The sequence below is a fragment of the Desmodus rotundus genome, chromosome 10, assembly GCF_022682495.2.
Source record: "Desmodus rotundus isolate HL8 chromosome 10, HLdesRot8A.1, whole genome shotgun sequence".
In the NCBI taxonomy this organism is placed as follows: domain Eukaryota; kingdom Metazoa; phylum Chordata; class Mammalia; order Chiroptera; family Phyllostomidae; genus Desmodus; species Desmodus rotundus.
The window spans coordinates 19203513-19230555 of NC_071396.1; the positions used below are offsets into that span (position 1 = coordinate 19203513).

Genomic DNA, 27043 nt, shown 5'->3' on the forward strand with positions numbered 1-27043 from the left:
CGTCCGCATTTCTAAAATGACCATTTGTTTCTCATTTGTGGCGACCTCCTGTGTTCTCTAACCACATCTGTTTGGGAGAAGGCTTTCCTGCCACCCCTGCAGGCTGCTTTCTGCCCTGCGGGCCGCAACCAGACTCATTTAAACCAAAAATGTGGCTGTTGTCTCGTTTCAGTTTGCATTGAATATAAGGAAGCCAACATGCCATCTGAATTTATTGGGTAGCTGCATTTAGACTTTTTCCAGTAGTTCATGCCATAAAGGTGAGATGAGCCAGAAAGTGCTCCTTTAAGTGGGGACAGCCCCCCGTTAAGAACAATAGATCTGTCCATTCTCTCATTAACTTGGCCGGGTTGGAACAATTGCACGTAAGTGGCTCCAGCTGTTAGTCATGTGATGCTTGGCATGTCACCCTGGGGTGCTTTCGGCTGTGGGATGGACATGCTCTGTATTAAGGGGCATTAAGTTGCTAGCAGCACATGGAGTTGAAGTTCAACTTTGCTTAAGGAACTTTTTTTTTTCTCAGTGTGAACTGTAAGCGAGATTTCAGGGCAATATTTACCTTGGTTCCTGTGCTGGCTGAAGCTGTTTTTCCATAAAGAGCTGGTGTATTACTTACAAGAACCTCAGCTAGGCAGTACTTGGTTAGTCTGAGCTACCCAGAGGCAATAATGTAACAGACAGGCCTCGTCAGGAAGACATTCAACCCACAGGGCCTCTAGCCATGTGACCTACAGGGAGGATGTGCTGGTGCCCTCAGGAGTCGAGACCAGTCTGTTCGCGTCAGGACCGAGGCCACCGCAGAGGCAGAAAGGAGCTGGCAGTGACCCTGCTGGGGCAGACCCGGAAGGTGTCACAGCAGAAATGGCACTTTGCCAACGGCTGGAGCTGCATAGGGGTCTTTAAGGCAGAGGGGCCCCTAGATGCAAGAGTGTACCGGTTAGTAGGTGAAATACCACGGTGAGTTTGCAGAAGTGCACGCACGCAATTTATTTATGTCTGTAAAATAGACATTTTATTTATTTGTATTTAAACTTATAAACCAAGCAGCCTAACGGGTATTATTCTCATGATACAGCAAAATACAAAACATATTTTACAAACACTTGAGTCATAAACAAATGAGAGGTTGCAGTAATGCAGCGAAAAGGCAGAGGATATTGGTAAAGCATATTGTAGTTTACCAGTCACCTGGACTGAGGTTTCCAAACCTGGAAAATACGAATAATCCTTTATCATACACCTTTGTACTCTCAATTTCTATTCTTGAGGTTAAGATTCTAGATCCTAGAGTTATCCAGAATACTATCATATCTGATTATGTGTAGCTGGAGACATCTTTTAATCATTTGTCTGTAGCTGCAGGCTACAGAAACCTCTCAGATTAGACCTCCGTCACTCCCTCCCCCCCCCTTCCAGCCCCTCCCTCCCCTCCCTCCCAGCCCCTCCCTCCCCTCCCTCCCAGCCCCTCCCTCCCCTCCTCCCAGCCCCTCCCAGGTGGCACAAGATGTGGAATGCGAAGCAGCATGGGAAGGCAGAGGCACGCAGGAAAACCCTGCGAGAGGTAACACAGATGCTGCCCACACTGAGAGTGAACAGTACACCCATGTCACACTGTGTGTCCGTGGGGATAAACCCACTGCTGTCGGCCACTGCACTACTAGGGGTTTGCATTATTGCCTCATAGCTTTGCCCAGCAGTTTCCACGGTGGCCTCCAAATCACTGACAGGATTTTGCTGGACTCGGATCTGGGGCTGCAGGGATTCCCCTGCATGGCTGTGGAACTGAGGGGTCCAGGGCTGCCCACTCCAGGAATGGCGGCTCCATGTGAGGTTACTGCAGGTCTGATTGCTCCATCAGAAGGTTTCCAGGCATCCCCAGGGACAGGGAGAGGGGTGCAGCTACTCTCAGTTGCTGAGCTCAGCTGAGTCACATGGTTGCTCTTTGGCCAGTTGCATTTCTGCCGCCTTTCACATTCCATTCTCTGGCTCTGGAACCTTGTCTTACTCAATCTGTTTGCAGCTACGGTTCAGGATGTCAGAAAGGTCTTGCATCGGCTGGAGGCTGAGATATTTCCGTCTCTGAAACCTCTCATTGAGTACACAGAGCCGGGCCTGTGAGCACACGGTTCCGATCTTCTGTGTCTTGACCCGGACTTTCTCCTCCTTCTCTGTACTGCCTCTATAGAGGTGGGCAGGTTCACGCTGGGGCTGGGGAAGGGTCAGGGCTGTTCAGAACAAGCAGACCACGGAGGGAGGAAGAGTGGAGACAGCTTCCGCGTGCAGTGTCTCTGCAGATGACATTTGCAAGGATGCCTAGTTTTCCTCAGGTGCTGGTGAAGGTTTCCTAGAACTGGATGCTTCAGGGCAGGGTAGGCTCTGGGGACAAGCTGAATCCACACTCCTGTTGCTTTGCAGCAACAGGTGCCAACCAGCCCAGTCGAGCCCGAGTGTAAACAGTGTAAAAGTTCTTCCCAGCACACGGAGTTCGACTCTGGCCTGTATCCATCAACATTCGTATCAAAACTAACATCCGGTCCCAATCACCCAAGTCATTTTCTGAGCAGCACAATGGGTGACCGGAAAGCGATGCTGGTGCCTGCTGCACTGTCCTTAGGTCTCAGCATCGCTTCTTTCTGGACTCAGCGCACCCGGGCCTCGAGGCCCTGTGACTTCCGATTAATTGCTGGATCTGCTTTCGCACGTACTTTCTGCTCATTATTACAGTCTAGTGCACCCAGTGCAATGAACATTCCCGAAAATCCCTGGTGGGAGGGAGGGGCTGTGATCGGAAGGTGGACGCGTCTGCGGCAGGGAGGAATTGGGATGGAACCACGGGCTCTTCTCCTGACGATGGAACATTGGCGTGGGCTTCCCTACAAAAGCCAGCTGCCTTTCTTTGCTAATCTTTAGGTCAGTTCTGTTCATTATCAGCTTTTTTACAAAAATCTTTTATTATGGAAAATTTCAAACATATGCAAAAATAGAGAAAATATTAGAACGCACTCTGGGAGTCACCAACTTCATTAAGAATCAATTTTTGGCTTGTCTTTTTAAAATTTTTTTTAATGTTTTATTTTAGAGAGAGGGTAAGAGAGGGAGAGAGACATCGATTGTCTGCCTTCCATATGTGCCCTGAGTGGGAATTGAACCTGCAACCTTTTGGTGTACGGGATGATGCTCTAACCAGCTGAGCCACACTGGCCAGGCTATGGCTTGTCTTGATTCATTTCTATCCACCTATACCTAATATCTCCTCCTCACCTAAGTAGCATTATTATTAAGCAAGTCCCAAACATTTGATTTCATTCTAAATATTTCAGAGCATATCTCTAGAAAAAGTACTGTTTTTAAAACAAAACTGCAAAGTCACAATCACACCTAAAAACAAGTAATAATTCCTTAATATCACCCAACCTCCAGATATTTTGCTTTTTAGGTGATTGGTTTAAAGCAGGATCCAGACAGAGGCCATGCGTTGCATCTGGTAGCTACGCTTCCTATGGCTTCCTCACTCTATAGGTTCCCCTCACCTGTTCTTTTCTTACAGTGTGTTTATTAAAGAAACTGGGCGTTTCTTTAATAAACACAGAATGCAGGGTGTCCTGCATTCTGGCTTTGGCTGATCGTGACCCTATGGGATCATTTAACATGCCCATTCACTTGGCCCCTACCTCTCCTGTACACTGGCAGTTAGGTCTGGAGATTCGCTCAGATCGAAGTCATTGGTCCATATTCACGCAAAGTCTGTGTTAGTGCCTCCCGCCAGCAGAAAGAGCTGCAGTGACACCTAATGCTCTGGCCCCCCCACGGCTCGCACATCTTCAGGCATAATCTCTAGAAAGACCTTGGTATGTGGGCCGTATCCTGCAGGAAATCCCCTGCCCCATTTCCTGGAAGAAGTGAGGAAGAGCGGGGACCAACACTTGCCAGGTCGCTGGTAAGATCTGCAGCTACCTGAGTGACTAAGATGGACAAGGGACGGACTGTGTAGTGGGGACAGCAGCCAGAGCCAGCAAGCAGACAGTGACTGCCTTACAAATAGGAGGTAGAGATACAAATCGGGGTTCAGGGAGCGAAGGAGGGGAAGGAGGGGTGAGGAGCCTACGCTGATGTTTAGAGAAGGCTCTCCCAGAAGGTGTTGCTTCAGCTGAGGCCTGAAGGATGAGGCAGAGACCGCAGGAGGTGGGGGAGGGTGCTGGTGGCAGTGGGGTGGGGAAAGTGCCGGATGCTCAGGAGGCAGGACCGGGGTGAGGACGAGGAAGGAATCAAGGCTGACTCCCAAATGTCCTGGCTTGAGCCACTGGGTGAATGGTGGTATGGGGACAGCCCTGGCCCTGGGCTGAAGGAGAGGTGGCCGTGTGAGTCCCTTCAGGGTCCCCAACCTAGTGTCCTGGGAGACTGTACCCAGGTCTGACCTCCTGGCCTCCTCAGTGCCTTTCCTTTGTGTCCGCGCCCTCCTGTTGAATGGGTTGATGGTGCTTTAAACAGATGGGGAAAAGGCACAGAGAGCATCGTGTGATCGACGGATGTGTCAGATGAGACCGGCCCCAAATGTACGGGAATATCGGCCATCTTCCTGCTGCTAACAGTATAGCTGGGAGAATAAAAGTCTCCTGGGGTGGGGGAATGGAGTTTAATGCTAAGGATCAAATGAAACTTCTGGGCGTTCTGTGTATGACATTTGTCCATAATGTCATCTTTCTTTATGAGCACAGTTGAGCTGAATGTACAGGAAAACTGGCTGAAAAATCGTTTTCCAAAACTAGTGCTAATGTGGTTATCTGGTCTTTGTCCAAAGCGTCTGCAGTGCTTCGGGACAGCAGTCTGCAGCTCGGTTCTGAAAGCATTGCTTGTGAAAATAGGAGCATTCCAGGCCCAGTCTCTAAACAGTGAGAGGCGCTGGGAGTCTTCAAAACTGTAGGGCTGACTTGAATTTCACTGGAAAATTTTTAGAACTAAGTTGTGTGTCTGTGGCCCCGTGTGTCACTTCCCACGGGCAGCTGGTGACTGCTGACTGCTGGTGTCTTGAGAAAGCGAGCCATTTCCCACGCTCTGGCTCCTTGGCCACCCCGTCCGTGCTGGGAGGTGTTCGGGTGGGGGCAGGGCACCGCCAGCTGGGCCAGCTCACCCCTGACCTTCTCTGCAGCCTGTCCACGCAGCCCAGAAAATTATTGCTGCTACCAGGCGACATCCCCTAATGGCTCACAGCCCATGAGGTTGGGTAAAAAGGGGGGCGAGCTGTAAGTTCACTCCCTAAACTCCCATTCGGCTGGCTCTACCACACTGAGCCTTTTCCGTTTTCACCTGGTTCTGGGCAAGTTGTAAAGGTTTAAGTTCCTGTCCTTTTTGCCCACCCCGTCCCCTCCTCCAAGTGACTGAAGGCTAAGGCTGTGGGTAGAGGAGGGAGGGACAGAAGTGACCCAGAAAACCCGCAGGGACAATTGAGAGTCCCCTTTTGCACTGGTGTCTGTCTGTCCAACCACAGCCTCTTAAAGTGCAAACTGAGATGCCATTTGCAGTCTCTCCCATGTGATCAGGGATTTTTTTTTTTAATTCACAGATTCTTGAAGTAAAAAGGCCAATGGAGTTCATTCTGTGTCATCAGTGGGTTGTACAGTAACGAGATCGTGTGCGGGGTCAAAGCCTCATTCTCAGCGTGGCTTTGCAGGAGGCCAAGTGCCCCCCACGAGAACTGCAATACCATTTGACAGGCAGTTGTTGCCGACTTCAAGACAGCTAGCTGTCCGCGTGTGTGGTGATGAGAGCCAGCGTGGCGTTGGCCTCCCTGGGTTCACATCCCAGTGTTGGTAACCGTGGACAAAGGGATTCGCTCCCCTCATTTTCCGCAGCTGAAAAATGTGGGTAGTGGTGGTGCCTAGTCTTACAGGGTTCTTCTGAGAATGAGGTGTTACAAGGATGGCTAGAACACGGCAAACATTCAACACGTGTTAGCTGTTATTCTACGACATTAAATTATGCACAACAATGACACCGAAATGCCCCATGCAGATTGACTCCTACGCAGCTTACGCCTCACGTACCTGTTGCATCATCCTCTGTGTGGGGCCGTCCTTCCCCATACCTTTCTGCACGGTGGGTTCCTTGAAGGCAGAGTCTCTGTAGCGCCCAGGGGACCTGCTATGCAAGGAGTACTCAGCTCGTTGAGTAAAGTAATGAAAGGTTTAATAATTACTGATGTGGAATGGCTCTTGCAGGATCCAAACCCCACCTCAGGGAAGCCCGAGACTCTTAATTAAGACACTTGTCCACAGTGCGGGACTGGTGCATGCCAGCGTTAGGGCTGCGATTCTTGCCTGGTGCTCCTTCTACCGGGACATCCGCCCAGGCCAACATGCTGATGCTATTGTACCGGGCGACCTGTGGGCCCCTGTGACAGTGTTCTCTGCGTGGGCGCTCAGTCACCCCTGAGGAAAACATCCTGTCTGCGCCCCTTTAACTCGGCTTGGTTTTGCGCAGGTCACCACGAACGGCCTCATTGCCACGAGTAAGCCCCAGGCCGAGGAATCGCACCCTGGGCTCTTCCCTCCGAACTTCGGGGCAGTGGCGCCTTTCCTGGCAGACTTGGACACGACCGGCGGCCGCGGGAAGGTGTACTATCGGGAGGACACGTCACCCTCCGTCACTCAGCAGGCAGCGGAGTGTGTCCAGAGAGGGTTCCCAGAAGTCTCCTTCCAACCCACCAGTGTGGTGGTCGTCACCTGGGAGTCCGTGGCCCCCTACCAAGGGCCCAGCGAGGACCCTGCCCAGGAAGGCAAGGTGAGCGCTCTCCCAGGTACCAGTGCGTAGTGTGCAACAGGCGTCTGCTACTCTGATGTACAGCAGGCTCTGTCACCCATAAAGACAGGGTGTGCGAAGCAAAGTCGAGTGGGCTAGTCATCGCAGTCCAAACCTCCGGAGCCTTCTCTGCAGGGCTCTACCTCTGTGTTCCAGTGATGCGTAGGTTCAATGGAGCCAGTTCCGAGAAGGCTGCTGCAGGGGTCGGGTAGTGGGAAGTCGTTTCTGGTTCAATAGAGATGCTATTGCTATGAGTGGGAGGGTTAAAATAATAAAGTAGCCCTGACGGATGTGAAGAGAAAAAGACAAAACCACTTGTACCCTGTGAATGTCTCAGAACAGCGGGGTGGGGGGCTCTGCGCGCAGAGGTCAGGGGCCGCTGCAGGCCGCGAGCTCGGATAGCTGAGTAGGTCAAGAAGCCGTCCCTAGATCTGAAGCCACTCTTCGGGGCATGCTCCAGTTTCTCCTTGGAAAAATAATTTTGCTCCGCCATGACTTAATTTTTATAGGATACACAGTAGGGAGAATCTGGAAAGGCCCGAAAGTACCGTATTTTGCCATGAAAAATGCGCACTTTTGCCCAAATTTTTGAGGGAAAATAAGGATGCTCATTATATATGGGTATGATGATTACTTACCACGGATATAATAATGGGCATAATAATCCCGTGTCTAATGCACACAAAACATGGGTGTGCATTGTACACGGGAGCTCATTATGCACGGCAAAATACCCAAAACGAGCACAGGGAACACTTGTCCTAGTAGCCCTGAGAAAAGGCCGCCCCGCCCAAATGCATTTGGGAAATGCTACAACTTGACCTTCTTGGTGCCTCACTCTGAAAAGCCCTGTAACAAAGAAACCTCCTTAATTTTGATTGACTTAGCAGTGCCCCGCCTTTCGGCCACCCTGTGGGAGGGTCTGGTGTGGGCCGGCCCAACACATTCTGCATTGTCGCCTCTATCTGTCTTAGTGCTGTACCGGAGCACTGCTCAAAACCTTGCATTTCTCGAGTTTGTGTCCCCTTCTGTCCCCTTCCTCTGAGTGACAAACGCCCAGCCCCCCAGCACTGCCTCTGGGCCTGACCCACCCCCTCCCCCGCACACCCTCTGCAGCAGCTACCTGTCGGCAGCAGTGCCTTGCCCTCCCTGTCCTCTGCTGTGACGTCTGACCCCCTCTGCAGGTGCTCATGCAGGCCCACCTCCCAGTGCCGGCGTGTCCCCCTGTGGCTCCTACGGTGCCAGCATGCTGTCACAGCCTCTGTCACCTCTCCCCCTTTGCGATGTCTTGTTCACACGTCAGTCTTGCCATCCGGCCCGGACATGCGTTCCCAAGTGCAGGGACCACTTACTCTTCGTGTCCCTGTGCCCGGGGCTACACCTGGTCCACAGGAAAGGCCCTCTGTGCAGGGAACCCTTCCTCCACAGCCCCCCACCGTCTCTGCAAAGGAGGTGGTTTATCTCCATTGAACAGATGCAGAAACCGGGGCTCAGAGAGTTTAGGTCACATGCTCGAGGTCACACACAAAGCATGACTGAGGATTTGGATCCAGACCTCTTTTCACCCAAAGCTCCTGTCCTTTCTCCCCGCCCGTCCTTGGGCTCAGGAGCGAGTGCTTAAGGAGGGATGCGGTCGAGTGTGTTTAGTGGGAACAAACGCTGAGGGTAAGAATTTGCTAAGTTACATGAGATTTTCAGGCCACCGTCTGGAGGGAGGTACCCTCTCTGTAATTTCTGGTTAGTCTCAGGGTCACAGTTATGCAGAAGGTAATCATTAATTCATTAGAAGATGCCACGTTGCCATAGCCTTAGAGACATTTAATTGGCGCTGTCCTGGAGTACTTCTTTTAGAATGAGGTGGGAATGCGGCCATCTCCGGGCGTTTCACGGGGAGTCTGGTCGATACTTGCCCGAGTAACTGAACTTCAACTCGTCTTCCCAGAGAAACACGTTCCAGGCTGTGCTGGCCTCCTCCGATTCCAGCTCCTACGCCATTTTCCTCTATCCCGAAGACGGTCTGCAGTTCACGACGACGTTCTCGAAGAAGGACAACAGCCAGGTCCCCGCTATGGTGACCTTCAGCCAAGAGCTACCGGGATCCCTGTGGAGCAACAACAGAGTCTATAATATATTTGCTAATGACAGAGACTCAGTTGGAAATTTGGCCAAGTACGCTTCTTTGTTCTTCAGTAGAGTCCCCCTTAATAAGATCAGCACTCTGGTATTGTATTAAGGATAATGTAAGGGAACAGCGAGAAGTGGAGACGAGGGTTATTCTGTGGTTGTAATTATGAAATGGCTTTAGAGTCTGAATCCATTTGCGTTTCGCTGTACTTTTTGAGCATGAAAAGGTTAACTGAAACTGTCCAAGATCACACAGCTGGTAGAGATGGATTTCTAAGAAACCCAGTCTGTTCTGTTTTCACTCCCAGCACTTCTGACACCAAATGTGTGGGTTTCTTTCTCACACCAGCCAATTCTCCGGCTCACCGGACACCAGCCGGCTGTCCCACAATTCAGTTCAGTTGTGACAGTAACTTGTCTCCAGACTCAGCGCAGACCCCACAGGGGAAGGACTCGGTCCCACAAGACACCCCCACTTCAGAAGCCAGTCACATGTCTCAGGTTGCAAGCCTCCCCCCATGCCTCAAGTCACAGAATTCAGGAAAGCACTAACTGAGTATTGCCAGCTTATTATACGAAGAAACAAGTTAGAAACGGGCAAATAGAAGAGGCGCACAGGGCAAGGTGTGGGAGGGAGAGGGCCCCAGAGCTTCCCTGCCCTCCTAGAACCTCTGTTCTCAGCAGCCCAAAAGCTCACCCAGCCTTTGGGGGTTTTATTACTGGGCAGGGCTGATTAAATCCTTGACTGTTAGTGATAAACTGTGTCTCCACTCCCTCTCTCCTTGGAGGAAGTCAGGGGTGGGGTCGAAAATTCCAACCCTCTAATGGGTCTTTCTGTGGAGCGGCCCCCATCCAGAAGCTATCTAGGGTCCCCAGGCCCCAGCCATTCATTAGCATAAAAAAGACTCTTATCACTCCCAAGATTACAAGGACTTTAGGAGCTTGATGCCAGAAACAGAGAAAAAGTCCAACTACCGTTAACCCTTGAACAACAGGGGCTTGAACTGCGGGGTCCATTTATATGGGGATTTTTTTCAGTAAACACTGAATGTATTGTCACTTATGATTTCCTTAATATCATCTTCTTTTCCCTGGCGGACTTGATTGTAAGGATACACAACCTAATACATAACACAGTAACATACAAATTATGTATGAATCGACTATCTAATTAGTATGGCTTCTGGTCAACAGCAGGCTTTTAGTAGTTAAGCTTTTGGGAGTCAAAGGTTTTGGGGAGATGGGTTTTTGACTGCACGGGAGTGGTGCTCCTATCCCCTGCATTGTTCAAGGGTCCGCTGTACACGTTTCCTGCGACCCCTGTGCCGTGGGAAGAGAATAATGGATAAGTGAATGACTGCAGTCAACAGCTTGCCTGCGGTTGGGCACGTGACCAGGGATTAGCACAGTCTCATTTTAAGGCCCGGCAGTGCCTTCGAGTGCTCCCCTCAGGTGGCCAAGGGTAAGCCTTTGCTAGTGTGTGTCCGTTGGGACACAGCCTCACCCACTGGCCTGGATGGCCTCAGCTCTGTGCTGACCACAGATGACCCAGTCTGCCCCCCACCCTCCAGCCCAGCTGGGTTCAGATTGGCACAGATCCCCAGGGCTCCTGCGTGGGGAGCAGGGGCCTATTTCCAAGTCTGTCCTTTCTCCTAGGAGCAGCAACTCTGGGCAGCAGGGCGTCTGGGTGTTTGAGATTGGGAGTCCAGAGACAGCCAGTGGGGTGGTGTCCTCGGACGTGAACCTCAGACTGGACGATGGAGAGGAGTATGATGATGAAGATTATGACTCGGTGACAAGCCTGGGCCCGGAGGATGTGGGCACCACATCCTTCCCCTCTGAAGCCCCCAGAAGGGGAGACACTGGCACACACAACATGCGCAGAGTCCTGTCCCCCCGCCGCCTGGCCACCGACAGACCTGCAGGGCCTGCCACCGAGAGGACCAGGTCTTTCCAGCTGCCCTCGGAGAGGTTCCCCCAGCAGCACACACAGGTCCTAGATGTGGATGAAGTCGAGGAAACAGAAGTGGGTAAGGCCGCTGAAGTGGCAGTTGGTTCGTTCTTGGACACTTGGCTTTCCGGACAGAGGAACAAGTGTTGGAGGGGTGCCTGCGGTGTGCGTTCTAGGGTGGGTTGTGGGGACGCGAGCTTGGGAGGCGGGGCGGTTGGGGGGTGGGGAGCGCGCAGTGCAGAGCATGGGTGGACAGGCCCCGCGTCTGCAGAGGCTCAGGACAACATCCGGGATTGGGGCCTTGGCTGTGGAGACTGTTGTTCGCGTCCTCATTGCAAGTTCCCTCCCATCCCTGCTGGTCTGTTTCAAGGAGAAAAGTGCTTTAAGAATAACTTTGAAAGTCAGATTTTCTTATTTGTGATTTCTGAGGTCAGAAATACATTCCCCCACCTGAAAAAACATTTTAGAAGTTCCTTGGCCGGTGATGCAGTTTATCTTTGACATTTATTTCCTCTTGGTTTTGGAACAAGAAGAGTTGATTGTTTTTCCTCCCAGCTCCTGTCACTTTCAGAGTTGGTTTGTGAAGATTTGAAAATGCAAAATAAGTAGATCCTTCTTTTCAAATACGAGCAAAAGCTTATTTACAGAGTCACAGAGGTAGAAGTGGGCCATGGATGAAGTGAGCCAGCTGGGCTTCGTGGGCTCAGGAAACAAGCTCCAGAGGCAAAAGAAGGCCCCTGGGAGCTTAGTGGGGAGAGAGTGGGGAGGGGGGGAGAGAGAGAGAGAGAGGAGAAAGGCAGGGCGTGCCTTGTGGAGGGAGAGCCAAACCCCTCTTTAAAGGTGGTTTTAAAGTATCAATACGGTATTTTCTAGCCAACCATATTGTGTCAGGTTTTTACTGCATTTTGAGGGAAAACCAGTATGCTTTGATTTGTCTTACAAAAGGCGTCCAAACTAAACAGTGTTCATTAATTTTTGCTCTTCGGGTTGACGTGTGATGTGCATTGGGATTCCTGTAAACGGCGTGGCCCAAGACTATTGAGCTGTCTGTCGAGACTCTGCTGTTCCACTGTGAAGTTTGCTACGGCTCTCAGGAAACCTCCTCCGTTCCACATAGTCCCTCCTTCTTATTTCTCCTGACTCGTTCTGAGTTGTCTCCTAACCACAGTCACACGTTTGTTCTTCTGGAGTATTGCAAAGCATGGACAAGATCTGGGGGCCCGGGCTGCTGCACTTGCTTCCTTCCGAGGCACACAAGTGGGGACCTTGCCCTTTAGTGGCACGATGAGGACACAGGTCCATGTGTCGCCCCCCCCCCCCCCCGGCACTGCACCCCAGGTTTCTCCCTGGGTTTCCTGGGGCTGTGCTGACACCCCTTAGTGCATGGCACTCTGCCCTCGCAGCTGGGTTTCGGAGGGAGCTCCCCAGATGTGTTGGGCTGTTTACTTGCAGATGTTGAGATTTGAGCCTTCCTCCTATCTACGTGTCTCTGAACTTCTCCTTTGTGAAGCCCTCACATTGAAATGAGATCATATCTAGCCCCAGCAACACGCGGTGGTGCGCTGCCCGGTACTAGCAAAGCCTCGATTTGAGCCCAACATGTGTCTGAAACAGATGTTTTTCTGTCCATCTATCCCAGTTATTTCACTGCTTATATTAAAAGGGGTCGGCAGTGCATTCCTGGTGTTATCTGAACTTCGCCCTCAGATATGCGGCCTGTGGCGACCCACTGGGAGTTGGGCCTATCGCTGGAGCTGGGCTTGACCCCCCTTCTACCACACCCTCCTTCCCCTCTGGTGATCACCACACTATAGCCTATGTCTCAGCTGTTTTTTTAAAATATCTGTTATTTTTTTAATTGAATTTATTGGGGTGACGTTGGTTAATAAAATTCTAGGTTTCAGGTGTACAGTTCTACGACACATCTGTACACTGGGTAGTATGTTCTCCACTCCAAGTCAAGTCTCCTTCCACCACCGTTTGTCCCCCTTTAGCCTCTTCTGCCTCCCCCACCCCTTCCCCTCCGGAATTCACCATGCTGTTGGCTGTGTCTGTTTTTTTTTTCTTAATCCATTTACCTTTTTCTGAATGACATTTTTATACACCCCGGGAATTCCCTTCTGGGCAGGTAGGACTAATTGAATCTTCCTGGGTTAAACTTTATCTTTATCCCTAACAGTCAGTTGTATAAATTGCACCACTATCTCCCGGAAAGGTCATCCTCTCTTGTGATGTGGGGCTGCATTCCAAATTACTTTCCTCTGGATTAACTGTAATGAGTGTTAGTTCCTAACTCAAATAAATTGAACCCGAGCGAAAGGCTTTTAGAGCAGGTATGACGGAGGATTATTTCTCACCAGCTTTTGAGAATAAGAGCTTCTGGGATATCCCCTGGGCAGAAGGGGCAAAAAGGTTTCAGAATACTTTAAAATCATTAAAATGACAAATTTTGTGTTATATAATTTTGCCACAATAAAAAAAAATAACAGTAAAAACGAAAATTTAAGGCTTCCCTGAAATGTGAAGCCGGTGTTCCTGAGTGCGTTGGATGGAGGCCACCCCCAGGCCGGTCCTGGAGCGCAGCAGCCGGGCGTTGCTGCAGGGACCCCGAGTAGATTCGATTGCAGCGTTTTTTTGATAATTCACCCCTGTGATTTCCATAGTCCTTTCTCCCCGCACGCCCTGGCGGTTTGAGTGACGGAGCCAGCGCACCGTTTAAGTAGCTCCGCGCGGGCGGTCGTGTTGATGAACTGCGTCCCCCTGCAGCGCGAGCTCCCCCTGCAGGCGGGGTGCGGGGTGTGAGCCGTGGGGGCCGGAGCCCCGCGACACGCTCATGGGCGCCCGGTTCTCTCCGCAGTGTTCAGCTACAACACGGACGCCCGCCCGACGTGCGCCAACAGCAGGCACCAGTGCTCCGTGCACGCGGAGTGCAGGGACTTCGCCACCGGCTTCTGCTGCACCTGCGCCACCGGCTACCTGGGCAACGGCCGCCAGTGTGTTGCCAAAGGTACGTGCTTTTCTGCGCTCGCTCGTGGGGAGGCGGGAGCGGCGGGGTTTCCTTTCCGGGCTCGTTTTGAAATGCTGCCTTATCCCAGATGCCATTCATGCCCTCTGCTCTCTGTCCCTGGTCTTTCTCAGGTTGCTGGGGGGCGGTCCCCTGGGAGGCGCCCTTCCCTCCCGGGCTGTTTCTCCATCACGGAAACGGCTGCCCCGGGGGCCCATCTCTGCAGCTGCCCGCCCGCCCGCCCGCGCGCGGGGCAGAGGCTGAGGTGGCCAAATTATGCCGCCTGGACCGGGAATTGTTGGTGCGTCTCATTGTCCCCAGTTTCTGTCAAACCTCCGAGTTGGCACCGCTCACAGACCTGACTGTCGCGTGGTTGTTAAATTCCAGCAGGGCCTGGGCGAGCTGGAGAGACCACCGTATGTGGTGGGCGGGTCTTCCCTGCCCGCATACTCTCGAGTCGCCCTCTCCTCGGGCCCCTGGGTGATGGCAGAGCATGCAGGTGACCACAGTTGAGTCTGGAGCACCGACCCCATATGGGGTGCGGTCCCAGCTGGATCCAGCTGTGGGCCGACCTCACTTCTGAGCTCTGCTCCGCAAAGGACCAGGCAGCCTCGCTGCTCAGAGATGCTCAGCCAGTCGTGGAAGTTTGGAGGCTCCAGATAACAGTTTACTCAGAGTGAGCCCTAGGGGAGCCCGGGGCCACAAAACAAAAGCAACAAACACCCTACCATACTGGACATTTGTCCCTTCAGATGCCAAATCACCTCACTTGTCACTGCTCAGTTTCCTTGTGTTTTTAGTGAGGAAACTCAACTGCTTCCCAAATAAAACTTAGAAGAATTTTCCTGTTTTTTTTAGACCCCCTGCCATAGCTATAGTTAAATCAGCTTTTTAATTTACCAAAAAAAATGTTTCCTTCTGAGTCACAGTGAGAAAGTGGGTTTTGTTAAATACTCACTTTGGCAATGAAGGCGACTTTTGTATAGTTAGGTTAATTTGGGGGGATGTTTTTAACTTCTACAATTGTGTTTTCTGTTTTCACCTAAATCGCACTCCCCGGGAGCAGCGAGCCTATGCAGCTTTGTTTTAGGCTTGGCTTTAAATCTGGGGTGAAGCTTCCAAAATCCACAGCAAAAGCTTCTTCTCACGGAGCGAACTCAGTAGCTCCTCCTGGGCCAAGTGTCGGAGCTGGAAACGCTGAGCAGTGTGTTTGGCAGCAAGCTCCGCTGTGACAAACCGCCCCGCCCCATGTTTTACCATTGTATACACGCCCTGTAAGAATTTCGTGGTTTAAATATTTGTGGGATTCTATGTGGTTTAAGTATCTGTTGGATTCTTGCTACTTTGACACATTTTTCTAGCTCAAAGTTTGGCCGAAAAAAAATTGGTTTCCTTAACCTGGCTTTCCTGCTTGTGTCTGTGACTGTTCTGGGGATGCAGCTTTTCCGTATTCGTCTGGTGTGACAGTCTGTGTGCCGAAATGCTCCACGTGTCGCGTAGCTTCCGCTCGTCGGTCACCTTTAGCAGCTCGGACGCTGAGGGGGCCAAAGGCTTTCTGCACTTGGTGGTGACGGCCAGGTGCAAGCCGTCTGTCTGCCTAGGGTTATTCAGCAACTTTACCGAGAACCCACTTCGCACAGAAAACCCTGCGGAGGCTGGGTGGGGGCTTGGGTGGGAAAGCCCTTTCCCTAGTAATTTCTAACCTGGGAAGAAAACAAGGTGTGTGCACTCAACAGCTGATGGAATTTAATCTACCTCAAACCTGAACAGTCCACGGTGACGTACACCTGTCACTGATACCCAACTTTAAAACATTTTCATCACTTCGGACAGAACCCCGGACCTGTTAGCGGTCACTCTCGGTTCCCCCAAGGCCCCCAGTCCCTGGCAGCTCTCAGTCGGTATGGGTTTTCCCGTTCTGGACTCCTCGTGTGAATAGAAGCGTACAGCATGTGACCTTTTATGTTCGGCTTCTTGCGCTCAGCATGATGCTTTTGAGGTCCCTCCATGTTTTAGCGGGTGTCAGGGCACTGTTCCTTTTTCCACTAAGCAACATTCCACGCCACGGATGCGTCACATTTGTTTCCACTCACCCACTGGTGGACACGGGTGGTTCCCCTTTTGGCTGTCGTGATCGAAGCGGCCAGGAGCGTTTGCATACAGGTCTTTGTGTGGAGGTAAGCTTTCTGTCCCCTTGGGTCCACACCTAGGAGTTGGGATTGCGGAAAATCCACAGTGGAGCCTGATTCTTAAAGAGCAGACTCTTCTGCGACGGAGGGCAAATGGTAGCCTTCGGTTTTCTTACTCAAACACAAGAACAACTTAATTTCTCTAGCTTCTCTTTTCCTGATTAAACAACAATAAGTATATGCAAGTTGTAAACAAGAAACGTTAAGAGACATGTAGTGCAGAGAGTGGGAGCCGCCCACAGCACCCCAAGTTAATTGCTGTGCGCAGTTTCGGGAGCATCTCTTCTGATGCTTTCCACCCAGGGGTCTGTCAACGTTCCTTGTTACTGTAACTTTTAAAACTAAAACAATATTTGCATACCCTATTTGGCAACTTGTGAAGAAAGCTTTTAAATTTGCCACAGTAGGCCTCACATCAGTCCCAGTTGTCTGAGTGGAGCAGTCAACACTCATCCCCATCCACAAGCGGGTCCGGGTCAGAGGGCGCGTTGGTGTGGCCATGGCGACCTGCCCGCCGAGCCTGAGCGTGCTGGCTGGGGCTGCAGGAAGCTCCAGGACTCAGGCTGGCAGCCCTGCCCTGGGGGACAGCGCTATATTTCAGCCAGAGACGCTCGTCAAGGTGTTTTAGGGACAGTGACCAAAGGTCCGAGATTCCCAGGACCGTCCAGTTCAGTCCTCTTGTTTCAGTGATATTATTAATTCTGCCCCTTACACTCTCCAAAGTGAGCGGTTTTATGGTCCCTAATTCCAGGTCCCCATGATACTGCTCTTCTCCTGGATTAACTGCTGTGCCCCTGAAGTCCCCCATCACACACAATACCCGTGGGAGCCCCTGCCGCGCTGCCCGCAGTTGGTCAGCGTGGGAGGCAGAGGAGGGACGCTGGGGTTTATCAGGCTCACACACACGGGTGTGGGTGCTGCGTTCTGGGGCCCTCGCCCCCCAGTGCTGTTCTGCTGCTTTGCCCTGCAGGGACAGGTAAACCAGATCTGGCATCTTTTGTGAAAGGCTGGGTGCTTCCTTTGGTTCTCACTCAGGCTCCCCGCAACGGGTTAATGGCAAGGTGAAAGGAAGGATCTTCGTGGGGAGCAACCCAGCCCCCATCGTGTTTGAGAACACGGACCTGCACTCCTACGTGGTGACGAGCGATGGGCGCTCCTACACAGCCATCAGCACCATCCCCGAGGCCGTCGGCTACTCCCTGCTTCCCCTGGCCCCCATCGGTGGCATCATTGGATGGATGTTTGCAGTGGAGCAAGACGGATTCAGGAACGGGTTCAGCATCACAGGTACCTGACCCAGACGTTAAAATCAGTGGGCCCGGTGGCCTGGGGATGAACAGGAAGGGAATTCGTGTCTACCAGTAACAGGATGGGCTTTTGTGGCCCTGGGAATAAGATGTTGTGGTAAAATTATCAGTATTTTGTCATTCATGGGTATTAACTAAGGCTGTCTAGAACTGTGTCAGACCAGGGGATTCAGAAGTCCCCAGCAGGGCAGGTGATGCCCTCTATATGCTCACGACCCCAGGAGTGGGGTTCCCAGGCCCCTCCTCCTGTTTAGCTAGTGGCCTCCACGGTTCAAACGGATCTGAAACTGGTGTTGGACATTTCCTCAGTGTCTGCTGGGGAGAAAGGAACCTGTCATTTCCAGCTGGTAGGCATGTTCCTCGCAAGTCGGGAAGCCTGAGTCTCCTTGAAGCTTCTTAGAAGCTGCCCCTGGCAGGCAGAGCTCAGCCTTTAGCAAGCACTCGAGGGCAGATGGTTGGGGGGACAGTCCCCCCCATGGCAGTGGTGGCCTCTCCCATGTTCTGCCCGCTGGTGCAAGCTGGAGGCCCTTTCCTGGGAACCTCCCAGGTGGGAGAGCCTTTGTCCTTTATCTCTGGCCACTTGCAGGACCTTGCGCCTGTTGGCTGGGGCCCGGGCACACAGCCGCTGCCCTGCCTGCCTTGCCCTGCCCGCTCCCCACCACCCAGCCTCGCTGGAGTCTCAGCCATGGCTGGAAAGCAGTGCTTCTAGAATGTACACCGTGACCCTCCAAAAGTCACAGACACCAACTTCCTGAAGTGTGGCCATTGGAAGAAAGGAGAGGCTACCTATTTGAAAAGGGGTGAACCTGCCCATCAGGTATCCAATTTACGGCCTGATGGGTTTTCTCCCCATTGCTGAGGCGTATAGATCCGAGTGTGGTAACCACGTTCCTGCTCGTGTGTAGACACAGCAGAGCTTTAAGTCAGACCCAGGCCCTACTGCTCCCCGCACAGCTTGCCGTGGGGCGGGGCTTTGTAACACGCCCCGGATGCAGCAGGCTGGGGGCTCTTTACAAGCTCCCACAATGGCAAATCCTTGTGCCACTCCAGTTCCGGGCTGCCCGGCACTCGTGTGGTCAGTGGGCTCTCGCCTGGAAGCGGCTACAAAGCAGGTGTTGTCGACTTTTTCTGCAGAGGGCCAGATAGTAAGTATTTTACGCTTGGCCCAGCACTTCAGGCTATGCGGTCTCTGCGGCAACTACTCCCCTTGGTCATTGTGGGGGGAAAGCAGCCGTGGGTGAGATACGAAGGAATGGGCGTGACTGGTCCAGTAAAACTTTATCGGTGGGCACTGAAATTTAAATGCTATGTCATTTTCACATGTCCTGAGACACTGTTTTGACTTAAAAAAATTTTACAAATGTGAAGTCCACTTTAGCTCAAGTGTTGACAGACGATTTCACCCTGGGCTCTGGCGTGCTGGCCGTGCCCCTCCTCAGCGGGGGTGGGCACAAGTGGGAGAGGGAGCTGCGGGAGGAGGGAAGTGCTTTCCTAGCCTGTCTGGGCTGCTGCGTTGCACGGACCCGGGGGTCTCTGAGCCTGCACTGTCGTGTGCGTTCCTGGGCGGGCCTGGGCTGCTGACCAGGATTGCCTGGCATCTCGGAGCACTTGACATCCAGCACCAGAGGCCCTGCAAACATCGTCTCCTCTCGTTTCCACGAGGTAGACTGTATCCCTTGTTGTCACCAGGAACTGCAGGCTCAGTGGCTTCAGTGCACCCAGCCAGCACCTGGCACAGCGGGGTGTCCAACCCTGGGCTCCTGCTTTTTTCTGCACAACCCTTGAGCAGTCCTGTCTTGGATTCTGGTTTGTGGCTGGAAAGCAGCTTCTCTCTGTGCGTGACTTAGGCCACATGGATGTCCCTGCTTTGTCCTCAGGTGTCACAAGCCCCATTTCCACCAACCAAACTGAAGCACCTGCAGAGGAGGTGTATGGTCCCATCACCTTGGTGACCAGCACTGGGAGCCAGGGGCGGGCACAGGGTGGCTTCCCTGATGGCAAGGTGACAGACTGACTTTGCTTTCCAGGGGGTGAGTTCACCCGCCAGGCTGAGGTGACCTTCGTGGGGCACCCGGGCAAGCTGGTCCTCAAGCAGCGGTTCAGCGGCATCGACGAGCATGGACACCTGACCATCGACACGGAGCTGGAGGGCCATGTGCCGGAGATCTCACCCGGCTCCTCGGTGCACATCGAGCCCTACACGGAGCTCTACCACTACTCCCGCGATGGTGAGCGGACAGCCTGGCGCCCCTGCGGCCTCCTGGCCGCAGCTGTGACAGCCCGAGCTGCTGCAGCCCCTGGGCTGCAGGGAGGGAAACCCAGGGCGATACCTCCGTACAGCTACCCGTCCCCTAACAGCAGACACAGTGCATGCTCGCGCCAGAGAATTTAGCGTAAGAAGAAGATAAGCATAACTTAGAGTTGCAAAAACAGGACGTAATTCCTACTAAATTTAAATGCATTTCCTTTCAGCCTTTTCCCTAATATATACGTATAAAACATCCCAACACATATAATATCCCAACATAAATATCTCAACATACTATAGAATTTCAAAATACAGTAACATAACTTTATCATGCTATACATCTATATGTCGTTAACTTATTTTCAATATATCAAACTTGTAGAAAAGCTGAAATAGTACAATTTCCACACTCCATGTCCCCAGCTTTCTTCACCAGTTGTTAACATTTTGACACATTTATCACTCTCTCTCTGTCTTACATCCGTATGTATTTTGAGAGTAAGCTGTAGACATCGTGATTCTTTTTTGATTGTATTTTTCCCATCACCATTTATCCCCCTACACCCTCTTCCACCTCCAGTGCCCCTCTCCCCCCTGCAATCACTACACTGTTGTCCACGTCTGTGAGTCCTTTTTCTTTCTGGTTCAATCCCCCCCACTCCACTCCCCTCCCCCAAGACAGCGCGATCCTTTATCCCCTAAATACTTCCCGTGTTTTCCTAAAAACGAGAGCGTTCTTTTACATGGCGGCAGTGCAGTTATCAAAATCAGGAACCTCAACGTGGACGCAGTACCGCCATGGAATCCACAGTCGGGTACACAGTCATATTGAGTGAAACTGCAGTCACACCGCACTATCCTGTCTTCACTTTCCCAGTTCACGGCAAATCCTGAATATTTCATGGTTTTATTAAGTAGGCTTTGAGAACACTTTTTAATGAATTTATGCGATGCTATTGTATGGCTATTAATTTAAACCATTCCACTTCCTAAAACTTGGTTATTTCCACTTCCCGCCTCTCATAATGAATTGAAATAACCATGTTTATCATAAATCTGGACCAAATTTCTGATTCTTTTCTAAGACTCAATTCCTAGAAACAACAGTGCTGAGTCAAACAGTAAGAACCTTTTCCAGGCTCTTATTAAATTGCCGTGTAGAAAGGTTGCACCAGTTAGCCAGGCTCTGCGGCCTGGCGGGCTCTCCGGGGCTGAGGTGGGTGACGGGCAGGTGGGGTGAGCAGCAGGACCCCGGCCTGCGGTCGCCTGCAGGCAGACGGTGTTTCTGGCAGCCCAGCACGGGGGGAGCTGGACGGGAGGCAGCTTCCACTAATCTTTTATTTATCTTCTGGCTTTATTTTGAACTGCAGCAGGGCACACAAATATAAAGAGTCTTTTATACTTTTTTTTAAATAGGAAGTTGAGAGTTTCATGGTAGGGGTGAAAAGCCGGCTCTCTTCTGAGTGGGAAAGACTGTCTCTCTTCTGTGAGGTTTGCTCCCAGCATTTAGTAATTTGTCAGGAATTGGCCACTGAAATCCATTTAATGTCTTATTTTTAAACTATCAGTGAATTACTTAATCTCGGATTATACATAGTAACCACCATTTATTGAGTCCTAAGTGAGGACACTTCTGTCAAGCAGTTAGCACTGTGTTAGTCGCATGGTGGTTGCTGCATAAGTGATGGTTGATCTTAATCATATTAGCCCATTTCCAGAAACTTCACATACGTTATCTCATCCTCACCTCAGCCTGTGCTGCAAAAGAAACTGCGGCTAAAGAAGTTTAGTGACCGGCCTGTGATCACACAGGTTGTGAGCGATGGCGCGAGGTGTGACCTCAGGTCTATCTCCTTCCAAGAGTGCTCTTTCCAGGAGCCCTGAATCTTCAGGTTGGTTCTGGGCAGCTTAGGAACTTACAGAGAAGCAGGTAATGGGAAAAAGCAACAAATGTCACACATGCAAATAAACCAATAGTCGTACAGGAAACCTAGGTAGCACAAAGAGTCTCCATGTTGAAATAAATTGTCCTATTTACCTGCTCCTCCTGCTCTCTCCTCTGGGAGCTTTGCAGCAGGGGATGCTGCTGATGGCTGTGAAGCCCTGGACAGAGCCTCTTGCATCCTCACGCTCTCTCCTTTGTTTCCCTGCCTCGTGTCCCTCCTGCCCCCAGTGATCACATCCTCCTCCACCCGCGAGTACACCGTGACAGAGCCTACACGGGACGGGGCTGCCCCTTCCAGCGTCCACACGTACCAGTGGCGCCAGACCATCACCTTCCAGGAGTGCGTCCACGACAGGTCCAGGCTGGCCCCGCCCAGCACCCAGCAGCTCTCGGTAGACAGCGTGTTTGTCCTGTACAACCAGGAGGAGAGGATCCTGCGCTATGCCCTGAGCAACTCCATCGGGCCTGTGCGAGGTGAGAGACGGCGGCTCAGGTGGGCCTCGTGGGTCTGCACGTCTGTCTGTGTGCTCTGCGACGTACTGTTTTTTTTGTCTCTTACTCTCAGTAAGAAGAAAACTGTGCAAGAATGTCTCCTAACAGAAAAAAAATGTCTTGTCATCTGTGATTGTTATGAAGCCTGCCCATCCATGTTCAGCTAACCTAGGCCCTCCTCATGGTTCTGTCTGCGGTGGAGTGGAGGGTGGTTGCCTGTGAGTTATTTTATAGAGCCGGCCATCAAGGCTGCGGCTGGCTTTGGCAGGGCTTTTAAAACACTCTAATACCCAACCCCGAAAGGAATGTGTGCTCAGGGCCCGAGGAAATCTAAATGAAACCTGATGAAAGCCAGGCACGCAGGCTACCACACACTGCCCAGTGCCCGCACATCGTGGGTGCTTCTGGCCGTGCAGAAGGAGCTGGCATTTGGGGAGCTACTGTGACATCTGTGTCATTTCACACGGTCCCGGTCTTCATGCCCCAGGGGTTCTGCATATTTGGGGTCCAGGCGTTAAAGGCCTTTCTCCTTCTTGGTCATTTTGGTTCTCTCACCACACCCAGGTCACTTCTCCAGCTGATCAAGTTTGTCCTTCTTTAGCCCCATGGGGCGGAAGGAGGGATGGTGTCTTTTCCTTCCTTCAACAACTACAGCTTTAGACATCAGGGGATGGCGCTTTTTTGGCTAGGTGGCCAGATCATGACTATTTTAGGCTGTGCCAACGACCACCCAGTGTCTGTCACAGATTTAGCACAAAAGCAGCCAGAGACCGAAGGCAAGCCAACCGGTGCAGCGGCTTCCGGTGAAACTTGGTTCACAAAACAGGCGTGGGCCAAGGGATGCCGTTTGCAACCCTGAGGCAGCTGGTCTCCTGCCCGGTATTTTTGCCGCAAACATTGTCACTGTACACCTAATTGGTCACAAAAAGAGGTAAACTGCTGTGTGACCTGCAGCGCCCACTCGGGGACCCCCGTGAGCGCCGAAATGGCTTTGGAGTCCAAGCGAAGGGCCGCCTTTGCGTATTCCCTTCCTCCGCTGGTCATTCAGTGGGAGAGAGTTAAATAGTGGTGGTCTTAAAACAGTTAGCACTTCCTCCAGACGCCACGATTTTTGCCCCGCTGTTGCTGTTTCTTGTTTGGAAACAAGGGCCTAGGGAGCAGGAGGGCGGCCGGCCCCAGGAGCCGGGAGGCTTGCGTTCCATCCCAGAACCCAGTGGTGTCCGACCCTGCGCACGCGCAGATGTAGTCGCATGGCTTCTGTTTCCCAATAGGTCTTTTTAATTTGAGATGTCCTTAAGGTCCCTCTTTTTTGTGTCGTGATTTTGTCTTTTTTATAGCAAAATCGCCTTACCGCCAGTTGTGAGGCGGAGATGCTGGCTGGGAAGATGCTGCGGTGGAAGCGCCTGCGCGGCCCCTGCTGAGTCCTGCCCGGTCCTCGACCCTGCGGCTCTGCGGGCGGGGCCCTGCCCTCCTCCCCCACCCCCCCACCCCCCCCACCCCCCCCCACCCCGTGGAGGCGGAACCTGTGGGCACGTCTGAGGTTGATGTCTCTTGTCCTCACAGAAGGCTCCCCGGACGCCCTGCAGAACCCTTGCTACATCGGCACGCACGGGTGTGACACCAACGCAGCCTGTCGGCCCGGCCCCGGGAACCAGTTCACCTGCGAGTGCTCCATCGGCTTCAGAGGAGACGGGCGCGCCTGCTACGGTACAGCCTCTCCTCTGACACGGTGGGGAGGGGAGGAGGGAGGCCGGGCGTGGGGGAGAGGCCTCACCGTGGGATCCAGTTGCTCCGGGAGGGGACGCGTGGCTCCTGAGATGAGCACTGGCGTGCCACTCGGCGTCCCCTCGGGAGTGCTGTGGCACTGTCCCGTTCCGCGGGGCCGATGTACCGACTCCAAGCAGCAGAGTGGCCTGTGTAAGGCACACTCCACGCGGGAGCGAAGGGAACCTCAAGCCAGCGCTGTTCGCAGCTCTCAGAGTGTATCACCCTCAGGCATGCTGGTGTGAGTTGCTTCGCAGACACCATGGCATTTAACTTGGCCACTGTAAAATAATGTGTCATATAAAATTTACCATGCAACCGCTTTTCACTGTGCTGTGCAGCCACCACCACCAGCCCTCTCTAGAGCTCTGTTCGTTTGCAAAACTGAAGCTCCCTTCCCCTTAAACCACCTCCCGTTCCCCCACCCCAGCCCCTGGCAACCACCGTGCTACTTGCTATGAGCTGCCTGTTGCAGGGACCTCGTGTGTGTGGGATCACACAGTAACTGTGCTTTTGGAACATGCTTATTTCACTCGGCAGAACTTTGTCAAGGTTTGTCTATGCTGGAGTGTGTGTCGGAACTTCGTTCCTTCTAAAGGCAGGGTGGTGTTACAGCGTAAGGATCTGCGACAAGTTTTAAATCCATTTATCTGTCCACGAGCACTTGGGTTGCTTCAATTTCTCCACATCCTCACCAACACTTACTTTCTGTTGTTTTGATAGCGTCCATCCCACTGCATGGGAAATCCATCCCTCTTTCTATAGGTGGGAATTGAGGCTTGTTCAAGTGAGCCCCTGACAGCATTGGAACTCAAGTCCGTGACCCCAGTGTGTGTGTTATGCTGTCTTCCTGTTGAACTTAGCATTCAACTTCAAATATTTTCACGTAGACAGCCTGGTATTTACATGTTTGCTGTTAAAGCGTGATCTGCTACCAGGGGCACCTAGCGACTCCTGACTCGATGAAGTGCTTCGCTTCACAAGGCACAGCCGGCTGTGCTTGACGTGATCTGCCGCTGTCATGTAACACCCTCGGGTGTCCTCGCCCGACAGGACAGGTGGCCTTGTGTGCACTTGCCTTTGTCCTGTGGTTAGTCCTCGTTCTGGCAGATTAGCACAGTGGAATGCGGGTTTATTCCCAATGAGGCCAGGCTTTGTTCTGGGCCACTGGAACACGCCTCAAAGTGTTAATGCGCCGAGACACTGGGCTGTTGATCGGAAATTGCATTAAGCAGATCACTTCATGTATTATTTTGGCCTGGAGAGGGCCTTAGGAGAGAGCGAGTGGGAGCCCATGAAATTCAGTGTGCGCAGCACTGATAAGATGGCAGGTGACATGTGCAGGACTGGTGGGCGTGTCTCCACGGGAATGTGGGGAGGTTTCCAGCTGAATCACAGAGCTCCGGCGCTTGGCAGAATGGCTTCCCTGTATTTCTCACCTGGGCGTCTGTAAGGATGGTTTTAGACAATCTGTCAGAGAGTGACTGAGTGTGCGCAGGCATTTAACAAACGGACAACGACACTTCTCTCTCAGAGTGCCTGGCCTTTGGGAGGGACAAATTGGAGAAGCTTAGAGTTGTTGAAAACATGTGAAAAGTAGCTACTCTGAAAAAAAGATATTCAAAAAGGGAGTAGTGATTAATTACGAGAATAATCCAGCATTTCCCTGTCGGGTTAGGGAGTGATTTGTGCGAAAGGAAGTGTCTTCCCAGAGAAGTGCTCGACCAGATACCAGGCAATAACAATAACTCAGGCAGATTGTGATGTTTCCTCAGGGACAGTTATCACCGACTCGCTACTTCACTGCAGGAAGAATTGGAGTCCTGGCCTCAACTTAGAGAAGGGGGGATTTAAATTAGACTTTAGGGAGAATTTCCAAGCTGCAAGGACCAGGAGACATCAGTGGGGAAGTTGCCCATTGTCGCCAGCAGGGGTCCTCTGTGTGGACCTGCGTGGAGGTGGGGGTTGTGTTGGGACTGCCCCCCACAGGTCCCACACCCTGTCTGCCAGTGGTTCTCCAGGTGGGCCGTGAGGGTCGAGGGCCCTCTTTTTCAAAACACACAAATTCCCTGTCCATAAGGCTTCCCAGGGCGAGTGGAGCTTGGAAATGTTCCCAGGGTGATGTTTTCCTGTCCTTTGGCGGTGGCGTGGGAGCCTCGGGGCCCTGCCGTGCGCACACTGCGTCCAGACACCTGCGCGGGAGTGTGCTGTGAGCTGTGGCACAGGCGCAGGGGAGCCGGAAGGGGCTTTTCTGTCCCTGCAGGTGGTACAGCAGCTGGGGTGAGCTGTGGAGTCCACACTGGAGGAGTCCCCCCTCCACCCTGCTCCTGCTGGCGGAAGCGGCCGCCCCAGGAGGGACTCCGTTCTGTAGCCTCCCGGCTGTGCCCCGAGCCGACATCTTGCCCGAGATCTCGTGTCTGAATCATTTCACAGAAATTGCATTCATTTACATTCATTGCAATGTTTTTTCAAAAAGCTGAACACCATTTGGTTTGGGCTTTTGCCTGGGTTTAGGCCCACGCGCAGGCAAAAGTGCTTTCTATTTTATTATGTGTAGTGATGTGAAGAGGTGTAAAACAAGTCTCCTTTTTTTAAAACTTCGCTGTAGACATCGACGAGTGCTCAGAGCAGCCCTCGGCCTGCGGGAGCCACGCCGTCTGCAACAACCACCCGGGGACCTTCCGCTGCGAGTGCGTGCAGGGCTACCGGTTCTCGGAAGAGGGGACGTGTGTGGGTAAGCGCTGGAGGTTGGAGTCTCTGACCCCTTCTTCGTGGGGTGTGTGTTGGTGCCTGCGGAAAGGTGTCACTGCAGGTGGCGGTGCTGGGTTCTGCAGTTTGTGGGAAGTTTCCAAAGTTGAATCCCACGTAGTCCCTGTCCTGCAACTCCCTGGGGAGTCACATGCGCGAGGAAGGAGCGCTGTTACTGTTCACGCTGGTGGCACCGTCACCTCACCGGTTGCAAGCTTTGTATTATGTTCTATGCTTACAAAACTGTTTTTGATTCTCATTATTCTTTTAACAGCTGTGAAAACAGTTAGACTCATTTTCCCTTAACTCCCTGGCCTTGGGATTCCTGTGGAATCTCCAGGACCTTACAGGCCCTCGGGTCCTTTCCCGCCGTGGGTTGTCCTCTTCCTGATTTACATCTAAAAGTCCGTTTGGCACCGTCCTGCGGCTGGACTTCAATTTTGCAAACCGCAGTGGTACTAGAACTTTCTAGCCTT

At 52.3% G+C, this 27043-nt stretch overlaps 1 protein-coding gene and 1 pseudogene across 1 annotated transcript in view; one reads left to right on the top strand and one right to left on the bottom strand.

Moving 5' to 3' along the window:
• The window catches only part of NID1 (nidogen 1), a 68626-nt gene that overhangs the window by 9459 nt on the left and 32124 nt on the right, over nucleotides 1-27043 (top strand). The window contains exons 2-10 of the mRNA XM_024561867.4: nucleotides 6478-6777; nucleotides 8738-8964; nucleotides 10576-10949; nucleotides 13728-13877; nucleotides 17099-17350; nucleotides 19398-19598; nucleotides 21792-22037; nucleotides 23619-23762; nucleotides 26428-26553. Of these exons, the coding sequence (XP_024417635.2) occupies nucleotides 6478-6777; nucleotides 8738-8964; nucleotides 10576-10949; nucleotides 13728-13877; nucleotides 17099-17350; nucleotides 19398-19598; nucleotides 21792-22037; nucleotides 23619-23762; nucleotides 26428-26553 (2020 nt within the window). The remainder of the gene's footprint in view (nucleotides 1-6477; nucleotides 6778-8737; nucleotides 8965-10575; nucleotides 10950-13727; nucleotides 13878-17098; nucleotides 17351-19397; nucleotides 19599-21791; nucleotides 22038-23618; nucleotides 23763-26427; nucleotides 26554-27043) is intronic.
• LOC128779404 (homeobox protein NANOG-like) lies at nucleotides 1671-5191 on the bottom strand (annotated as a pseudogene).